Source organism: Lycium barbarum, chromosome 12 (assembly GCF_019175385.1).
Source record: "Lycium barbarum isolate Lr01 chromosome 12, ASM1917538v2, whole genome shotgun sequence".
Taxonomy (NCBI): Eukaryota; Viridiplantae; Streptophyta; class Magnoliopsida; order Solanales; family Solanaceae; genus Lycium; species Lycium barbarum.
This window is the reverse complement of record NC_083348.1, coordinates 92,835,691-92,854,405: the sequence shown is the minus strand read 5'-3', so window position 1 is coordinate 92,854,405 and position 18,715 is coordinate 92,835,691. Positions and strand designations below refer to the sequence as shown.

The 18,715-nt window shown below is 34.8% G+C and overlaps 1 protein-coding gene across 1 annotated transcript; it reads left to right on the top strand.

Moving 5' to 3' along the window:
- The first annotated feature begins 747 nt into the window (after window positions 1-747).
- On the top strand, window positions 748-4,445 carry LOC132621714 (mannan endo-1,4-beta-mannosidase 7). Its single transcript, XM_060336073.1, has 5 exons — window positions 748-1,199; window positions 1,506-1,700; window positions 1,804-1,926; window positions 3,094-3,296; window positions 3,645-4,445. The coding sequence occupies exons 1-5, from the start codon at window positions 873-875 to the stop codon at window positions 4,096-4,098; spliced, it is 1,302 nt and encodes a 433-aa protein (XP_060192056.1). The 5' UTR covers window positions 748-872; the 3' UTR covers window positions 4,099-4,445.
- Window positions 4,446-18,715: the final 14,270 nt, after the last annotated feature.

The window sequence follows — 18,715 nt, the reverse complement described above, 5'->3', positions numbered from 1 at the left end:
AAAATAGACCCGCAAAAAATAATATTCACGGTATTAGTGATAAACGCGGAACACTAAGTTATGGTTAAATCAGCAAGAATAAAATGCAACAATAATGACACCGGGATTTTACGTGGAAACCCTTCTGAATAAGGGAAAAACCACGGCCAAGAGGAGTAACTGATATCACTATAACAAGGAATTTTACATTGTGTAGTAAAGAGTATAAATACTCCTAAGACCACTACACACTCAAAAAGAAAAACACTCTTTTGATTTTCCCACCTCACTACAATATCCCTCACACTCTATTTTTCTTCACAGACTATTTTTCTTACACAGTCTATGGTATACCTCACTTTGCTCTCATTCAGATGTATTGTCTGAGATTTTTGGTGTGTGATTTTGGTGTATCTTCAAATGATAGGTTCATTTCATCCCTATAAATAGAAAAGTCTTCTATCTTTTGTTTATTAAAGAGAAAGATTTTTCATCCCTATAAATAGGAAGTCTTCTATCATTTGTCTTCTACCATTTGTTTATTAGGGAGGAAGATTTTTACTTTCTAATCTTCCTCCCTCAAAATAAGAAATATGTTTTCTTTCTCAAAGTAAGAGAGATATTTTTCTTCCTAATAATGAGGCAAATATTTTCTTCCTTAAAATATGGGATGGACCCAACAGCTGGCCCTTCTTTTCTTGTTTCTTATCCACCTCCCAAAACAAACCAATTGGCAGTCACTGTTACCTTTCTCTGATAGCTGATAATAGCAGTGGGGGGGCCACATTTGCACAAAGTATTACAGAGCCCCACACTACTCTAAGCTGCTAATAAAATGTTTTCTCCGCCTTCATTGGCATTCTAAACCACACAATTCTAAAACCAAAATTGAGATGAAGAAACATTTAGCATACACACTTGTTCTAATTTTCTTTGTGCAAAAAATCTGCTTATTTGTTCAAGTTGAAGCAGGGGATGGGTTCATTAGAACCCGAGGGATCCATTTCATGCTAAATGGTGACCCTTTTTATGCCAATGGCTTTAACGCTTACTGGCTAATGTATGTAGCTTCTGACCCATCTCAAAGATCCAAAGTTTCAGCCGCATTTGGAGAAGCTTCAAGCCATGGCCTTACTGTTGCTAGAACTTGGGCTTTTAGTGATGGTGGATACAGGCCACTACAATATGCTCCTGGCTCCTACAATGAGAATATGTTTAAGGTCTCTTTTTTGCTACTCCCTCCGTTCAATTTGTTTGTCTTGCAATTCCTTTTTAGTCAGTTTAAAAAACGTCTTTAATTCCAACATCCCACCCGATATGTTTAAGATCACGAGATTAAAAAGGACATTATGATTCATTTAACGTACTTTTTTAGTTTAAGGCCACAGCTTTTTTAAACTCTGTGTTCAGTTAAATTAAGACAAATAAATCAAAACGGAGGGAGTAGTACATATTTTGTTTTGTCCTAATTTTTTTTGCCTAATGTTCCTCCAAATCTAACTTTTGTGTAACTAATTGATTTGAAGGGGTTGGATTTTGTGATATCTGAAGCAAGAAGGTATGGAATTAAGCTTGTATTAAGCTTTGCAAATAATTATGAGAGCTTTGGGGGGAAGAAACAGTATGTGAACTGGGCTAGAAGTCATGGGCAGTACCTCAATTCGGATGATGATTTCTTCAGAAACTCTGTTGTTAAGGGCTATTACAAGAATCATATTAGGGTAATCACAAAATTGCATCTCACCATTTTCCTTGATTCTAATTGGTCAGTTTAAATTGTGTAGAAAAAGGCATGAGGTTTTGGTTTTGGTTTTTACCATGCAGACTGTACTCAATAGATACAACAAACTCAATGGAGTTGTTTACAAGAATGACCCTACAATCATGGCATGGGAGCTTATGAATGAACCAAGATGCACATCAGATCCCTCCGGAAGAACCATTCAGGTTCTTTTTTCTTTCTCCACATCTATATGCATTTATCCATGGTTTCATTTTTAAGCAGAGTTTTTAAATCAATGGGTCGACTTTTAAGAAGAAAAGCTAAATTTAATTTCACTTTATCCACCTCCTTGCACTCTCTTTACCTTTTAATTCCTCTTTTTTGTCTGAACGTTAAATTAAAACTGGGGTCGGGATTCCTTTTCTGCTTTGGTGGTTTTTACGGTTTTGCAAGTTAGATGCAGACAATTAAGCCTTGAAATACGGTGATAAATTGTGATACAGGATTAGATTAAATAATAATCCTTCTGCTCACCTTCACTATATTAAAAGTTTCACTTTTACTTGTCCACTTAAAAATAAAAAAAAATTCTTATTTTTTCATCAACATTAACTACTCATTCACCAAGTTCATTGCGACTTTATATCAATTAATGTGGGTATCGTATTAAAATATACACTTCATTTATTTGAGTATTTTTAGAGAGAGTACTGAGTTCTTTGTGGACAAGTAAAAATGAAAGGAGGGAGTACAAAGAATAACCAAGTGAGATTGAATACTGTATAAACTATAATCTAGTGTCGTTTGTCCTTCTAAGATACAGGATACATGACTCAAGTACAATGCTACAATTGGTTTGCATTTTGCAACTACAGTAACTTCTCAATCCTCCATGTGACGATAACACCACCGGCCCCTCAGATGTACTACAGAAGTTTGGATTAAGGCTTACACCTTAATAGTAATGGTGCAAGTTTCTAAAATAGATATGGGTTAAATTGCCAATATCCAAAGTAGTAATAGGAAAAAATTAAGTCTGGCTATTTAATAGGAAATTTAATATGACGCCTACCACGAATATAAATGACCCCTTTGAATCTGATATGGGTGCGGCATGGTTACTAGTATTAAAGTACCAGAATTAAAGTTCTCCATTAATTTTCATCCCTGTAGATCCCATGTTAGTTCACATACTTCGATGCCCCAGAAATGGACAATGCTCATAAGAACCAGTAGTTGACTAGAAATTAATGTCATCTGCTTTCCTTGCCAATTTCTAGTGCACTCATTTATTACTTTTGATGTCACTGCATCCTAATACAAGAATTTATGTTTTCTGGAGAGAAACAGCATGAAAAGGATTTATACTAAGTTTCAGTTGTTGTGTGCAGGCCTGGGCAACAGAGATGGCTTCTTATGTTAAGTCCATTGACAGAAACCATTTGTTAGAAGTTGGCTTAGAAGGATTCTACGGACAAACAACTCCTCAGAGGAGGAATCTGAATCCTAATTTTGACATAGGAACCGACTTCATCGCCAACAACCGTATCCCTGGCATTGATTTTGCCACTGCTCATGCCTATCCTGATCAATGGTAAACTTTTCAGAACCACATCTGCACATTACAATAATATCCTTTACGGAGATTATATCACTTAAGTTATCTTGAAACTTCAAGTGTGTTTTATGTGATCGTCTCATTTAAATGTTTAAACTATTAAATAAAGTGACACAATTCGATATGATGTCGGATCAGCAATCCTGAGTTCAAGTCTCATCGTCACATAAAAACAAAAACAGTTATGTGCTTGAGCATGGAAAATGAATCAGGTCTGCATTTGAGAGATGTGTTACAAAGTGTCTCATCTCTAAGAGAGGAACTTTTAGATGAGATGGTTACAATATTTAAGAGTTTCTTAATTATAAAGTTGTGATATGACAGGATAACAAACTCAAATGATCAAGCTCAGCTATCATTTCTCAACAATTGGCTAAACTCCCACATTCAAGATGCTCAATATATTCTTAGAAAGCCATTACTGATCACAGAGTTCGGAAAATCTTCGAAAGATTCAGGTTTCAGCTCCTACCAAAGGGACCTTCTTTACAACACAGTCTATTACACGATATATTCATCAGCCAAGCGCGGGGGAGCAGCAGCAGGGGGACTCTTCTGGCAACTTTTAAGTGAAGGAATGGACTCTTTTCGAGATGGATATGAGATCATCTTAAGCCAGAACCCTTCAACTGCAAATTTGATTGCTCAACAATCTCATAAGTTGTACCAGATTCGAAAAATATTTGCAAGAATGAGAAACGTTCAGAGATGGAATAGAGCAAAAGCTGCCAGAAGGGGTTGGTCAGATAGAAATAGAGGAAAGCGAATCGGAAACTGATGATAAGATGCTAGGCGAATCGGAAACTGATGATAAGATGCTATCTTTCAGTTTGAGCTATAGCTTCTTCTTTAAATGAAGCAGTTTGTGTGACAGAAAAACTGTCCTAAAAGATTTTGCATGACATAGATAACATTTCATTAAGTGTTTGCAATAGCCCTTCTTAGAGATGATTATGATTCATCCAGGTGGGTTAATAGAATACTTAGTACTTGTGGTGTCTTTTTGGTACTTGACTACTTGTGTTGGTACTTACATGCTTGTAATTTTCCAATTATATATCCTTCTGTCAGTAATGAAAGGGAAAAGGGAAAGAAGTCTTTTTCCCTTCTGTGTGTTTTTCCCTACTACTAATAAAAGCACTAAAATTTATTCCGAAAATTATCTGATAGCCAAAGTAACATTTGTGTTCCAAATTTGAGGGAATTAATTAACTTCCTAAATAAATATCACACAATGAGTCTTCTTTTCTCTGGGAACTAACTTTCTAGACAAATATTTGTGTAATCAACTGTCTTAAAAATGGCACTCTAAAGAATAAGGCATGTGAAATGTTTAGGATTGATGAAAATATAACACACTCATTTTACACACCGATTAAGCATACGGGCAAAAAACATATATGTACATAGTAAGAGGGTATATTTACAGAATATGACGATACTTTTAAGTTTACAAAATATATCAATAGATTTGTTACAAAATCTATACGAATCAGACAAATTAAAAAGAAGTAAATAAACTGTTTTCTTTATTTTATCCACTTTTCTCTCTCCATTCAAAATTAAGAGATATTGTTCCCTGATTTTCTCCAACTTTTGCTCTTTTATTTCATCTACTTTTCTCTCCCCATTCAAAATTAAGAGATATTGTTCCTGATTTTCTCCAACTTTTACTCAAAAATTCCATTCTAATCAATAATTTTTATGTACAAAGTTCATACACCAGAAAACATATATGTATAATTTTTATATGCAATATGTATAACTGTATAAATTCGTTATAATTTTTATATATGAAACATGTATAAAAATCATATGTGTATTTTGATTATGATATAGTACATTTAAATTGTATAAACTATAATGAAAGTATGTATAAATTTTGAGAAAATATGTATAATAATTTTGTAATTGATACAAACTAGATTTCATATAAAGTTCATACACCAGAAAATAAATATGTATAAATTTTAGTATGCAATATGTATAACTATATAAATTAGTTATAATTTTTATGTATGAAATATATTTAAAAGTTGTATATATATTTTGATTATGCTAAAGTACATATAAATTGTATAAAATTTGATCAAAGTATGTATAAATTATGAGAAAGTATATATGTATAATAAGTTTTCTGATTGATACAAATCAAATTCCATATACATTTCATACATTAATTCATATCGAATTTATTCGCATTTCATACACGTTGTACCGCATATATCTAAATGATATATTGCAGATTTCATACACATTTCATACATATATTAGTTTACAACATTTTTGAAAACTATAGTTTATATAATATATAAAGGTTTCAAACACACAATGATCACACATCTCAAACGATACAAACCAATTTTATATACAACTAATACACAGGTCAGTAATAAAAAATATTTTGTAATATTGGTTTGAAAATTTATTCTAGAGAAGATGAATTTTAGGTCTAGAAATGGTGTCTATCATGGAAGGAGAGAGAGAGAGAAATCTTTTTAAAAAAAAGAAGAAGTTGATAGATAACTATCCTAAAATTAAGACCACATTTAAAATCAGATTATTTTCCTTAAAAAAAAGCTTAAAATTGTGGGATCCTATTAAACTCAAATCTGGTATACTTTGTAATTTTGTTGGTATGTTTTGTAAATAAAAAAAAGTATCCTTATATTTTCTAATATAGAGTCTTAAGTAGTATTGTTAGGTCATTTTCCCCAAGCATATATAGGTCGGTTCATGAAATGATAACCAAGAATAGCATGTTTGGAAGTCCATAAAAAGGCCTGGTTTCAGAGACCCATGGCCAGGCTTGCATGAGTAAGGCCATTTTCTTAGCCGGGGAAAGATGATTGGAAATTCTTAAAAGGGCCTCATTTTAGAGGCCCATATTCAGGTAGGCATGACAAGGCCTTTTTCTCAGCAAGGGCTACTTGACTAGAAATTCCAGACCCATAACCAAGTTTACAAGAGTAAAGCCTTCTTCTCGGCCTAGAAATTCCTAAAAGGGCCTGGCCTGTTTCAAGAGACCCATAAAAAGTTTGGCATTGAATTAGGCCTCTTTCCAGGTCAAGACAAGAAGATAGGAAATAAATAAAAGAGAATCGCTTTACGGTGTGTTTGGTTAAAAAAGACAAGTGGTTTTGTTACTTAAATACTTATTTTTCTGATGTTTATTTAGTTAACAAAAATTTTTGTCCCACGAACATTTATATATAATCTAGACAAACAACTAAATAGTATGACTTGAGGTGGTGGGGCAGTGGTGGCGGTGGTGGGGAGGGGGAAATTGGGGTTGGGGTGTTGGCCTGACAACGTCATTGGAACAGCTACCACACATTTATCTATCACTTTCTTGATATATTATAAGAGAAGACAAAAGTGTGTTGAAGTACTTGCACGGTTTCCCTTCAAATGGGTTGGTATATAACTTTTTCCCTTCAAAATTAAACTTATGTTTAGCAGGACAAAAGTTTCTTTAATAGAGCTGGCATAACTTGTGAATTTTATAATCCGTAACTTATGTCTCGAGAGGCATAAACTCGATTTGACAAAAATTAAAGCCACCACAAAATAGGGCAAAAATGCAAATGACATGACCCAAGTGTGCCTTGCATAGGGTTCTCCCATTACGGATCTCATTGTGCTAAGCTTACACTTACCTTCTTAGTAGACCTACCAAACACATAAAATGCACGATCTAATATTTAATTATCACTACGATTGAGCTCACATTTATCAACTATGATATCAGTCGAAATAATTAATATAAATAAAAAATTTTATGTAATGTAAGTACATTTTTTCTAACATTATTGTCATCTTTAATCTTAATGAAGCTGTCAAATTTGGAGTTAATAGTCAATACTGTCGCGTAACGGGCAACAGAGTCTGGAAATTGTGAGAACCATGACCCACCCCACACTCCAGTAGACTCTTCAACGCAGCAACAAATCACGCCATCTTCCTTGATCACATCAATTTCCTTAGAATATTACTCATCAGTCGGTAGTCAAATGTTCATCCTCAACTACTCTATTTCCTAAGGATAACGTTTTCGTCGGTTTGAGTTAAATAGAATTATCTCCTTATCCTAACGCTATCATCCAAAATTAACCACACTTGTCAATTCTTCTGAACTTTCACACACTAGTGTAACTAATGACCAACTAACATAACTACTTCACAAAAAAAAAAACCGAAAATTAAATAGAACAAGTCAGGAAAAGTAGCTCAAAGCATACCTCTTTTTGCATTTTTTTAGCCCGCGTAGTGAACGCGCTTGATATGTGGGCCAAGGTGGGCCCATTATTTAACCTCCCTGACCTGCCTCATTGAAGGACATTTTAATGGATAGCCCACACCGACGAGCAATGGCCTATGGGGCACACCACGTGGCAAGAATTAGCCACGTGGATGCATATTGGATGAGTTTACGCCTTAATTTTGATCCTAAACTGGTACCTGGTCGGCAACGGTTACAGAGTCAAAACCCCTATTGTGGGTAAAAGAGTTTGTATTTTACTGTACGTAAGCAAAAAAGGAAATGTATATTATAAAAAGAAAAAGTAAAATTCACGCAAGCATATTATAAAATACTCCATAAGGTGACGTAAAATGAGATGTCCTGATTAAAATACAACCCCATATGTTTTACAAGGTCTTGATGTCATTACGTGGTTATTGCCATTTTTAAACAAATATTTTCTCAATATGTAGGTTAGATCTTTTCTTTTTCAGAAAAAAAAAATAGATCTAGCATCGATTTGGTTCGAAGCAAAACAATGACTCTAATTATTTAAATAATCTAGCATTATAATTATATTATATTTTCATTAACTTTAATTTTGAAATTAGATATTGATTCTCGACAACATTGTCAAACACTGATTTATTCAATAAAATGTATGTAATGGAAATATCATCAATGAGCTAAGAAATTAAGCAGAAAACCTAGTACTCCTAGGTAAAGAACTTTGGATCAACAATTTTTTACAAAAGAATGGTAAATGTTTGTGCAATTTCTATAATTCTATTTACTTTATAACGTGCAATCCTATCATACTGTTTTTGTCCCTACCAATTTGACACATTGTTTTTAGAAGCATAAGAAGAAAAAAAAGTTTTTGTTTTACCCATATATACGCGTACCACTAATCAACAAGAGAAGTCTAACTTCACTATTTATATATATAGTCTAGAAGTATCAATCAGATCCGTTATTCTTTCTTGCTCAATGTAATAGAATATTAAAAATAATAATCTTGAACGTGTGTTGTAAACCAACTTATATGTTTGTATATGGAATTTTGGAATAACAATGTTCATTTATTGATAGATAACGAAATAATCAAAATCAAAATATATAAAAAGGAGATAATGCAAAAAAAAAAACACAAATTCTAGTATGAAATAAAGACTAACTTAACTTATAAAGAGCAAAAGATACAAAATGATCAAATAGGTAAAACAGTATGTAATACTGTTACTATTGCTTTTGTATTAATATAGTTTTTTTATTATCTCAACATAACATATGAGCCTCCTATTTATAGGAGCAAAATACAATGGATAAGTAACCAAGTAGACTTGGTGACTAATCCATAAAACTTACACGTATGGATGTCCAAGATAAGCACAAGATAATATCTTGGTGCATAAGATAATTAATGCACATCCACTACTTGGGATATTTACAACACTCCCCCTTGGATGTCCATTAATAGATGATGTGCCTCGTTAAAATCTTATTAGAAAAAAACCCCGTGGGAAAAAGTCCCAATGAAGGAAAAAGAGTACATATATCTACAAATACGCTTTGAGGGTTGCCTCATTAAAAACCTTGGCAAGAAACCCAATGGGACAAAACCTTGGCATAGAGAAAAAGAGTGCAACGCGTATTCTACTCCCCCTGATCAAGACCACGATTCAGATGTTAGAGTCTTCGCATTCCAATCTTGAATATCATCTTCTCAAGAGTTGAAGTTGGCAAATATTTGGTAAACAAATCTGCAGGATTGTCACTTGAACGATTTTGTTGTACATCAATATCACCATTCTTCTGGAGATCATGTGTGAAGAATAACTTTGGTGAAATGTGCTTCGTTCTATCTCCTTTTATGAAGCCCCATTTTAGTTGAGCTATGCATGCAACATTGTTTTCATATAATATCGTGGGTACTTTGGTATCACATTTCAAGCCACATCTTTCTCTGATGAAATGTATCACTGATCGTAACCACACACATTCTCTACTTGCTTCATGTATAACTATTATCTCAGCATGATTGATGAAGTAGCTACAATAGACTGCTTTGTAGATCGCCACGATATGGCAGTACCTCCGCATGTAAACAGATAGCCCGTTTGAGATCGAGCTTTATGTGGATCAGATAAATAACCTGCATCTGCATAACCAACAAGATCTGTACTACCATTGTTAGCATAAAACAAACCCATATCGCTAGTTCCTTTCAGATATCGCAATATATGCTTAATCCCGTTCCAATGTCTCCGTGTAGGAGAAGAGCTATATCTTGCTAGCAAATTAATAGAAAATGTTATGTCAGGCCTTGTAGCATTAGCAAGATACATAAGTGCACCTATTGCACTAAGATATGATACTTCAGGACCAAGTAGCTCTTCGTTTTCTTCCTGAGGTCAGAACGGATCTTTGCTCACTTCAAGTGAGCGAACAACCATAGGAGTACCTAAAGGATGCGCATTGTCCATGTAAAACCGTTTTAAAACTTTCTCAGTATAGGCAGATTGATGGATAAAGATCCCTTTTGCGAAATGTTGAATTTGCATACCAAGACAGAGTTTTGTCTTTCCAAGATCTTTCATCTCAAATTCTTCCTTCAAATATTCAATCGCCTTTTGGAGCTCTTCTGGAATTCCAATGAGATTTATGTCATCAACATAAACAACAAGTATAACAAACTCTGAGTTTGTTTTCTTAATAAAGACACATGGACAGATGGCATCATTTATATAACCTTTATTTATCAAGTACTCACTGAGGCGATTGTACCACATACGCCCTGATTGTTTTAGACCATATAATGATCTTTGTAATCTGATTGAATACATTTCCCGAGACTTTGAACCAAATGCTTCAGGCATTTTATATCCTTCGGGAATTTTCATATAAATTTCATTATCAAGTGAGCCATAAAGATAAGCTGTAAACACATCCATCAGATGTATTTCAAGGGTTTTATATAAAGTTAAACCGATGAGATATCAAAATGTTATAGCATCCATAACTGGTGAATACGTTTCTTCATAGTCGACGTCGGGTCTTTAAGAGAATCCTTGTGCAACAAGGCGTGCTTTGTATCGCACAATTTCATTTCTCTCATTTCTTTTCCCTACAAAGACCCATTTATGGCCAACTGGTTTTACACCATTAGGCTGTAACACCCCGTAAACTTGAACTAGGTGTGAATGTGTAAAAATCTAGTATTAAGATGATATTATATCTATATGAAACCATTCTTGATGAATTCGGGTGCAAGATGGTCATTTTGAAGTCAAACCAATTAGTGAAGTCCTTAAGGCCTCTTAAATTCGCCTAAGTTTTGGTAGGTCTGTCTTCTGGGCGATTTTCATGAAAATGTGTTGCGAATTTGGAAAAACATCCTTCATGAAAGTTGTAGCTCTTTGAAATATCGTTCCAACGGTAGGTCGCCCAGCCCAAGAAAAGTTACGTACAAGAAGTTATGTCTATTTTACCGAACACTATGCAGAATTGACACATGCCGCTTGTGAGGGCGCGTGCAATGGCCCCGCGCCGCACGCCGATCGCACAAAAACCCCTACTCTGACTAATGATCTGAGTATGGTTGTGTGTCGCGCGACCATCGCATAACAGGGTCGGTTTCAGGTCAAAAGGTCGGGTTTCGCATTTTAAGTTATATCTAAGGTTTGGGGTTTATTTCCCCAGCACTCCATTCACGAAAAATTACCCTAAAGTCAATAAGTACAAGTCCCAAGCCTCAAGAACCATACAAGGTAAGTGTTATCATGATTCTAGGTTGAATTCAAATTCCTAATCCCTTTCTAACATGATTTTATTTCCAAAACCTAGGGTTTGCAACATAATTCTTCCCAAAGTGATTCAAGCTAGGGTTTGGGTGTTCTTCATTAGAAAAGTGATTTGTTAAACCTTGTTTAACAAATTAAGGTATGTCTCTTTTGAGCATACTCTTTCTATCGATTTTTACGAACTTTTTGGTTGTGGTTTGTATGTCTCATTTAAAAATCATATTTTGGCTATAAGGATGATTTGTATGTCTCACTTTTAAAAACCTTGTTATGAATATATGTCTTTTTCTTGAAAGTTCTTTATGGAGTAAAAAGTGTGAACTTCTCATACAAAACCCTAATGTATGTCTCTTTCAAAATCATTGTTAACTATAAAGGTGATTTGTATGTCTCTCTTTTAAGAACTTATTTTGAATGAAAATCACTTTTTGAAACTATTGTTGGAAGTATAAATTTTATTCAAGATTCTCTAATGAATGAAAGGAAAAGCAATCTTTTCATGTTTCGTTGAACTCTAATTCATGTCTAAATGTTGGTTAATGTGTGTGAGGGGACAAACCCACATTAAACCTAGATTGTAACAAACCCTATATATGTATAAGCTATTATGAATGTTTTCCTCTATGAGAGATGCTTAGTAATGCTAGTTAAGAGTTGGTAATGACATTCTCATTGGTGAATTGGGACATGAAAATCTTTGTAAAGAAGTTGTACGTTTTCACAACATTGATTGGAATGACTTATTCTTTCGATATGCATAATGAACGTTAATGTTATTGATGATGTGATAACTTTGAGACAATTTGTGAATCGGCTTCTATGCTATGAACTTTGTTATGATGTTTGGCCTAGCTACTTGGGAGGAAGGGTAGCCACTATGGATCCTAGTGTGTCATTTCCTAGCCATTCGGGAGGAAGAGTGGCCATCGCTGGGTTCGCTACCCGGGGTGTAGTTTACGCCTAGCCATTCGGGAGGATGAGTGGTCACCGGGGGTTTTCATATTTCGGTGTGCTTACGCCTAGCCATTCGGGAGGATGAGTGGTCACCGAGGTTTTCATATTCCGGTGTGCTTACGCCTAGCCATTTGGGAGGACGAGTGGTCACCGAGGTTTTCATATTCCAGTGTGCTTACGCCTAGCCATTCGAGAGGATGAGTGGTCACCGAGGTTTTCATATTCCGGTGTGCTTACGCCTAGCCATTCGGGAGGATGAGTGGTCACCGAGATTTTCATATTCCGGTGTGTTTATGCCTGTGTTTGTGCCTAGCCATCCGGTGTGGTGCGCTGTAACAAGGGAACCCTACGGTCATCCCTTCGATGTGATTGGTTCTTGGGCCTATATTGGCATGTGTGACAATCTTATTCTCTTATGGAGTTGGTGATGACTATCTTAATTGATTAAAAGGGCATATTTGAAATTGTATCTTGATAAGAGGCTTTATAAATGGGTTTTGATATTTATTATTGAGATACATAAACTGGATAACTATTTTTACATCGCTCTCACCTGACTGGCAAGACTAATTTCTTTCTGTATTACGTATCCTATGTTTATATTACTTGTTGTCCCCGAGGCACTCACTGAGTACGAAGTACTCAGGCATACCATTGTTGTTTTTTATGGTATGTTAGGTATCATTGAGGAGTAGGTTCGTGATACGCCTACGACTTAAGATAACTTGCTACTTTCGAGACTATTCGGTAAGCCCACATGATTGTTCGTGGGGCACCATTCTATCTTTATTTTTCGTCTTTTAGTTTCGGGCTGCGTCCCGATGAGTTAGGCATTGCTCATTATCTTAGAAGCTCCATAGTATACATTCTTGTGGGTAGTTGTTGAGTCTTGGTTTAACTCTTGGGCATTTGTCACGTTTTGATTAACTCATATGATATTAAAGACTTCCGCTGATTTAATTCATGAAATCACGATTTGTTACGTTTAATTTATAAACTGTTGGAGGCGAATGTTGAACCTGGTGGGTTCAAGTATTATTATTGTGTTGTTTAGGTTCTTCCGATGTTGTTCATGACGTCGGATGCCGGTCACGTCTAGGGGGGTTTTGGGGCGTGACATAGGCGTTTGGACTATAGGTCCAAAAACCTCACGTTTAGCAAGTGAATTCAATTCTGATTGAACTGCTTCTTGCCATTTTGGCCAACCATATCTTCGTCGACATTCTTCGACAGATTGAGGTTCCTGATCTTCAGTGCCTTTCATAATATTTAGTGCAACATTATATGCAAAAACACTATTCATCACAATTTTTGAACGATTCAAATTGACCTCATCACCAGTAGAACTTAATGATAGTTCTTTACTTACTGGAGTCTCGAGTGTGCTGATTTCTTCAGGAATATTAGGATTAATCAGATCTTGAATCTCTTCATGAGATCCTTTCATAGTGTAATTCTGATAATTGTTTATATTTCTTTTTCTAGGATTTTTATCCTTGGAGCCTAATGGCCTACCACGCTTCAGGCGTAGATGAGATTCAGGGGCTATGACACTAGTAGATTGTCCCTTTGGAACATCAATTCGAATAGGCACATTCTCTGTAGGGATATGCGACTTAGTTATTCTTTTCAAATCAGTAAATGCGTCTGGCATTTGATTTGCTATTTTCTGCAAGTGGATGATCTTCTGGATCTCCTGCTCACATATAGGGGCACGAGGATCAAAATGAGATAGTGATGAAACTTTCCACGCTATTTCTCTTTTGGTTTCTTCTTTTCTGTCTCCCCCTAATTGTGGGAAATTTGTTTCATCAAATCGACAATCTACAAATCGTGCAGTGAATAAATCTCCCGTTAATGGTTCAAGGTAGCGAATAATAGAGGGTGATTCAAACCCAACATATATTCCTAACCTTCTTTGGGGGCCCATCTTAGTGCGTTGTGGTGGTGCTACTGGCACATACACACTACAACCAAAGATTCGGAGATGAGCAATAATTGGTTCATGACCAAATACTAATTGTGACGGGGAGTATTTATTATAATGAGTTGGTCTGAGGCGAATAAGGGATGCTGCATGTAAGATAGCATGACCCCAAACGGTAGTAGGCAGCCGTGTTTTCATAAGTAATGGTTTTGCTATCAATTGCAAACGTTTAATAAATGACTCAGCAAGGCCATTTTGGGTATGAACATGAGCTGTAGGATGTTCAACCTTTATCCCAACTAAAAAACAATAATCATCAAAAGCTTGGGATGTAAATTCTCCAGCATTATCAAGACGTATAGCCTTAATAGGATAATCTGGGATCTGTGCCCTTAAGCGTATTATTTGTGCCAATAATTTCGCAAACGCCAGGTTGCGAGACGATATGAGGAACACATGAGACCATCTCGAAGACGCATCTATTAGAACCATAAAATATCTGAATGACCCACAAGATGGGTGAATAGGTTCACATACATCCCCATGTATACGCTCTACAAAAGCAGGGGATTCAATGTCAACTTTCATTGATGATGGCCTGGTTATCAATTTGCCCTGATGACAAGCGACACATGAAAATTCATTACTTTCAAGAATCTTCAGGTTCTTAAGTGGATGCCCATTTGAATTTTCAATAATTCGTCTCATCATTATTGATCCAGGATGACCCATTCGGTCATGCCAAAGCACAAAAGTTCCTAAATCGTTAAACGTCTGGTTTACGATTGAGTGCGCTTCAATTGTACTAATTTCTGCATAGTACAGGCCAGAAGACAAAGTTGGTAATTTCTCCAAAACATATTTCTGGCCGGAGACATTCTTTGTAATAATAAGATATTTTATCATTTGTTTTATTTAATGTCTCAACGTGATACCCATTACGGCGGATATCTTTGAAACTCAACAAGTTTCTTGGGGATCTAGAAGAGAATAATGCATCTTCTATAACAAGTTTCGTCCCCTTAGGTAGAAATATAGTAGCTCTTCCGGAGCCTTCAAATTAATTTCGAATTTCCAGAAATTGTACTAACATTTTCCTTTTTCTTAAGCAAGTGAGAAAAGTATTTCTCATCTTTGAATATGGCATGCGTTGTTCCACTATCAATCACACAAATATCTTCGTGATTGGTCATTGATCCAAATAATATTTGAGGATTTTCCATATATTCTTCAAAACGAAAGAATAGCCAAAGTAAACATCGAAGTAGATATTATGATTAGACAAAGCATTACACACGCTTTATTACATATATTACTATTAAACAAAGCATTACACACACTTCATTTACATAACTATGGAAACATAACCACATTAGCTAATACAAATGACATGTATGAAATATCTAAGTTATTACAGATCCATCACCGATCAGATGATCTATTTTTCCTTCGGGGTGTTCAAAGAAATCTGCCACATCTAGATGCATGAGTTCAACATTATCTTCAGAAATAAAATTTGCTTCGACATTCTTTTCGTCCTTTTTGAGAGAGGCTTGATACAATTCAACTAGGTGCTTTGGCGTACGACAGGTACGTGATCAATGCCCCTTCCCTCCACATCGGAAGCATTTATTTTCTGAATTTTTCTTTTGCACAGCTTCATGTTTTCCGCCTTCTTTTTACACTGCTGGTGATGAACGATATTATTTGGTGCAATACGAGAATCATGATTAAAATTCCTTCCTCGACCATGGCCATGACCACGACTGGGGCCACGACCTCTTCCACGCCTAAAATTGTAAAAGTTTGCCTCATTCACTTCAGGGAATGGAGCAGTACCAGTAGGTCGACTTTCATGATTTTTCATTAATAATTTGTTATGTTGTTCAGCAACTAAAAGATGTGCAATGAGTTCACAATATTTCTTGAACCTCATTTCTCGGTACTGCTACTGTAGGAGCATACTCGAGGCAAGAAAAGTGGAGAATGTTTTCTCCAACATATCATGCTCAGTAACATTTTGATCACATAATTTTAACTGAGAAATAATTTTAAACATTGCATAATTATATGCCTTAATAGATTTAAAATCTTGTAGCCTTAAATGAAGCCAATCATAATTTGCTTGTGGTAGTGTGACCATCTTCAGGTGATCATATCTATCTCTCAGATCATTTCACAGCGTAAGAGGATCTTTAACCGTGAGATATTCCATTTTCAAATTCTCATCAAGATGATGGCGGAGGAATATCATTGCCTTGGCACGGTCTTGGTCTGATGCCTCATTTTTATCTTTGATGGTGTTTGGCAGACCCATCGCATTAAGGTGAATCTCGGCATCAAGAATCCAAGACATATAGCTATTGTCGGATATATCTAAGGCTACAAATTCACGTTTAGTAAGATTTGTCATTAGTTAAGAAAAAAGTAAGTCAATACCTTCGAGGCTTTTAAAGTATTTGCTCGAGATGACAGAGTCTCGTACTGATAACGTGGTATGAAATAAAGACTAACTTAACTTATAAAAGAACAAAAGATACAAAATGATCAAATAGGTAAAACAGTACGTAATACTGTTACTATTGCTTTTGTATTAATATAGCTTTTTTTATTATCTCAACATAACATATGAGCCTCTTATTTATAGGAGCAAAATACAATGGATAAGTAACCAAGTAGACTTGGTGACTAATCCATAAAACTTACACATATGGATGTCCAAGATAAGCACAAGATAATATCTTGGTGCATAAGATAATTAGTGCACATTCATTGCTTGGGATATTTAGAACAAATTCCTATTTATAATCAAATCCTGCGGCTTTCCAAGACTAAACTTGTAAAAGAATGTTATTCTACTATGTCGTCAGTCTCTTTTGAAAAGATATTCTTTTGCTGTGAATGTTCCTTAATATGTTCATTCCGAAAAAAGTATGATTAAATTAAACAGACCTCTGATAGTGCAGGTTTGCAGCGTCGGTGGTCCCTTAATTCAAGAAAAAAAAAAAGGTGGCAACGTCAGTTGATATTAGAGGGCCAAAAATCTATTATGGACTGCTTTGCACAAGGGCACTAAGAAAAAAAAAAGGACTAAAAGCCTCATTTGTTTTATTAAAATTAAAACTGAATATATATATATATATATATAAAATCTATTATGGACTACTTTGCACAAGGGCACTAAGAAAAAAAGGACTAAAAGCCTCATTTGTTTTTATTAAAATTAAAACTGAATCTATATATATATATATATATTTTTTTTTTTTTTGAAAATAAAAATATATATTAAGATTAAGATTAAGATTAAGACATCTGAATTAAATATATATTCGAATTTTAAATTAAAATGTGTATTGAGATTAAAATATTTTAATCAAAATTCACATCTGATATTAAAATGCATATTAAGATTTGAATACTAGACAATTGAGATCGTTTGTTTTTGCAACAATTGAATATATTAAATTTATTTTTATCTCAACATTAAAAAATATAAAATAAAATAAAACACTAATTAAGCTGATATCACATCGATATTATGTTTTAAAGAAATAATATGGTAGTAGTTGGTAGTGATGCTAATAGTGGTGGTGCTGACTACGGCGGTAGTTGCTGGTGGTGACTATGGATCGTGCTAGTGACTAACAAGTAGTTTAAATGGGTGATTGACGAGTGTAGTTGGTGGTTAATGTGGGTGGTTGATAGGGATAGTTGGTGGTTAATACGGGTGGTTGACGAGTATAGTTGGTGGTTAATGCGTGGTGGTTGACGAGTGTACGTGTTGGTGGTTAATGCAGGTGGTTGACGAGGGTAGCTGCTGGTTAATGCGGGTGGTTGACGAATGTACGTGTTGGTGGTTAATGCGGGTGGTTGACGAGTGTAGTTACACTTAATGATTGAGACCTGAATGATTAAAATTAAGGTCTTCACTTTTACTCTAATATTTTTGTTAGTATCAGAGCCATTAGCAGGTTGTTAGGGTAAGCTTGTAAGGAACTAGCCTATAAACATTTTTTAACTTATTTACGCGTTTATTAAAGATCGAAACTGCTTATATACTAATAGTGTTACAGGACAAATTGATAAAAATCATAAGTTGGTCGCCCATTTACAACTTGTGTGCACTCTTACTTTAATCGAGTACTTTACTATTTTATTTTTAATATTTTTTAAATTTTCAAAATTATGTTCCCAAAATAGCACTCCTAATTCCTTTCTCGTTCCATTTTCATCCCTTGTTCTTCTCCTAGTATATATACTTTTTAATTAAAAAAATTTAAAAATAACTTTGAGAATATATTAAGTAGTCATTTTAATAGAAATATTGCTTATTATCAATTTCATCACTTTTATTTTATACCCAAACATGTAAATGCTTATTTTAAAAAATAAATTTCAGCATTTAAAAGACACTTATTAACACTTAATGTTTATCAGCTAATTAATTAATGAGCTCTAAAATTGATTA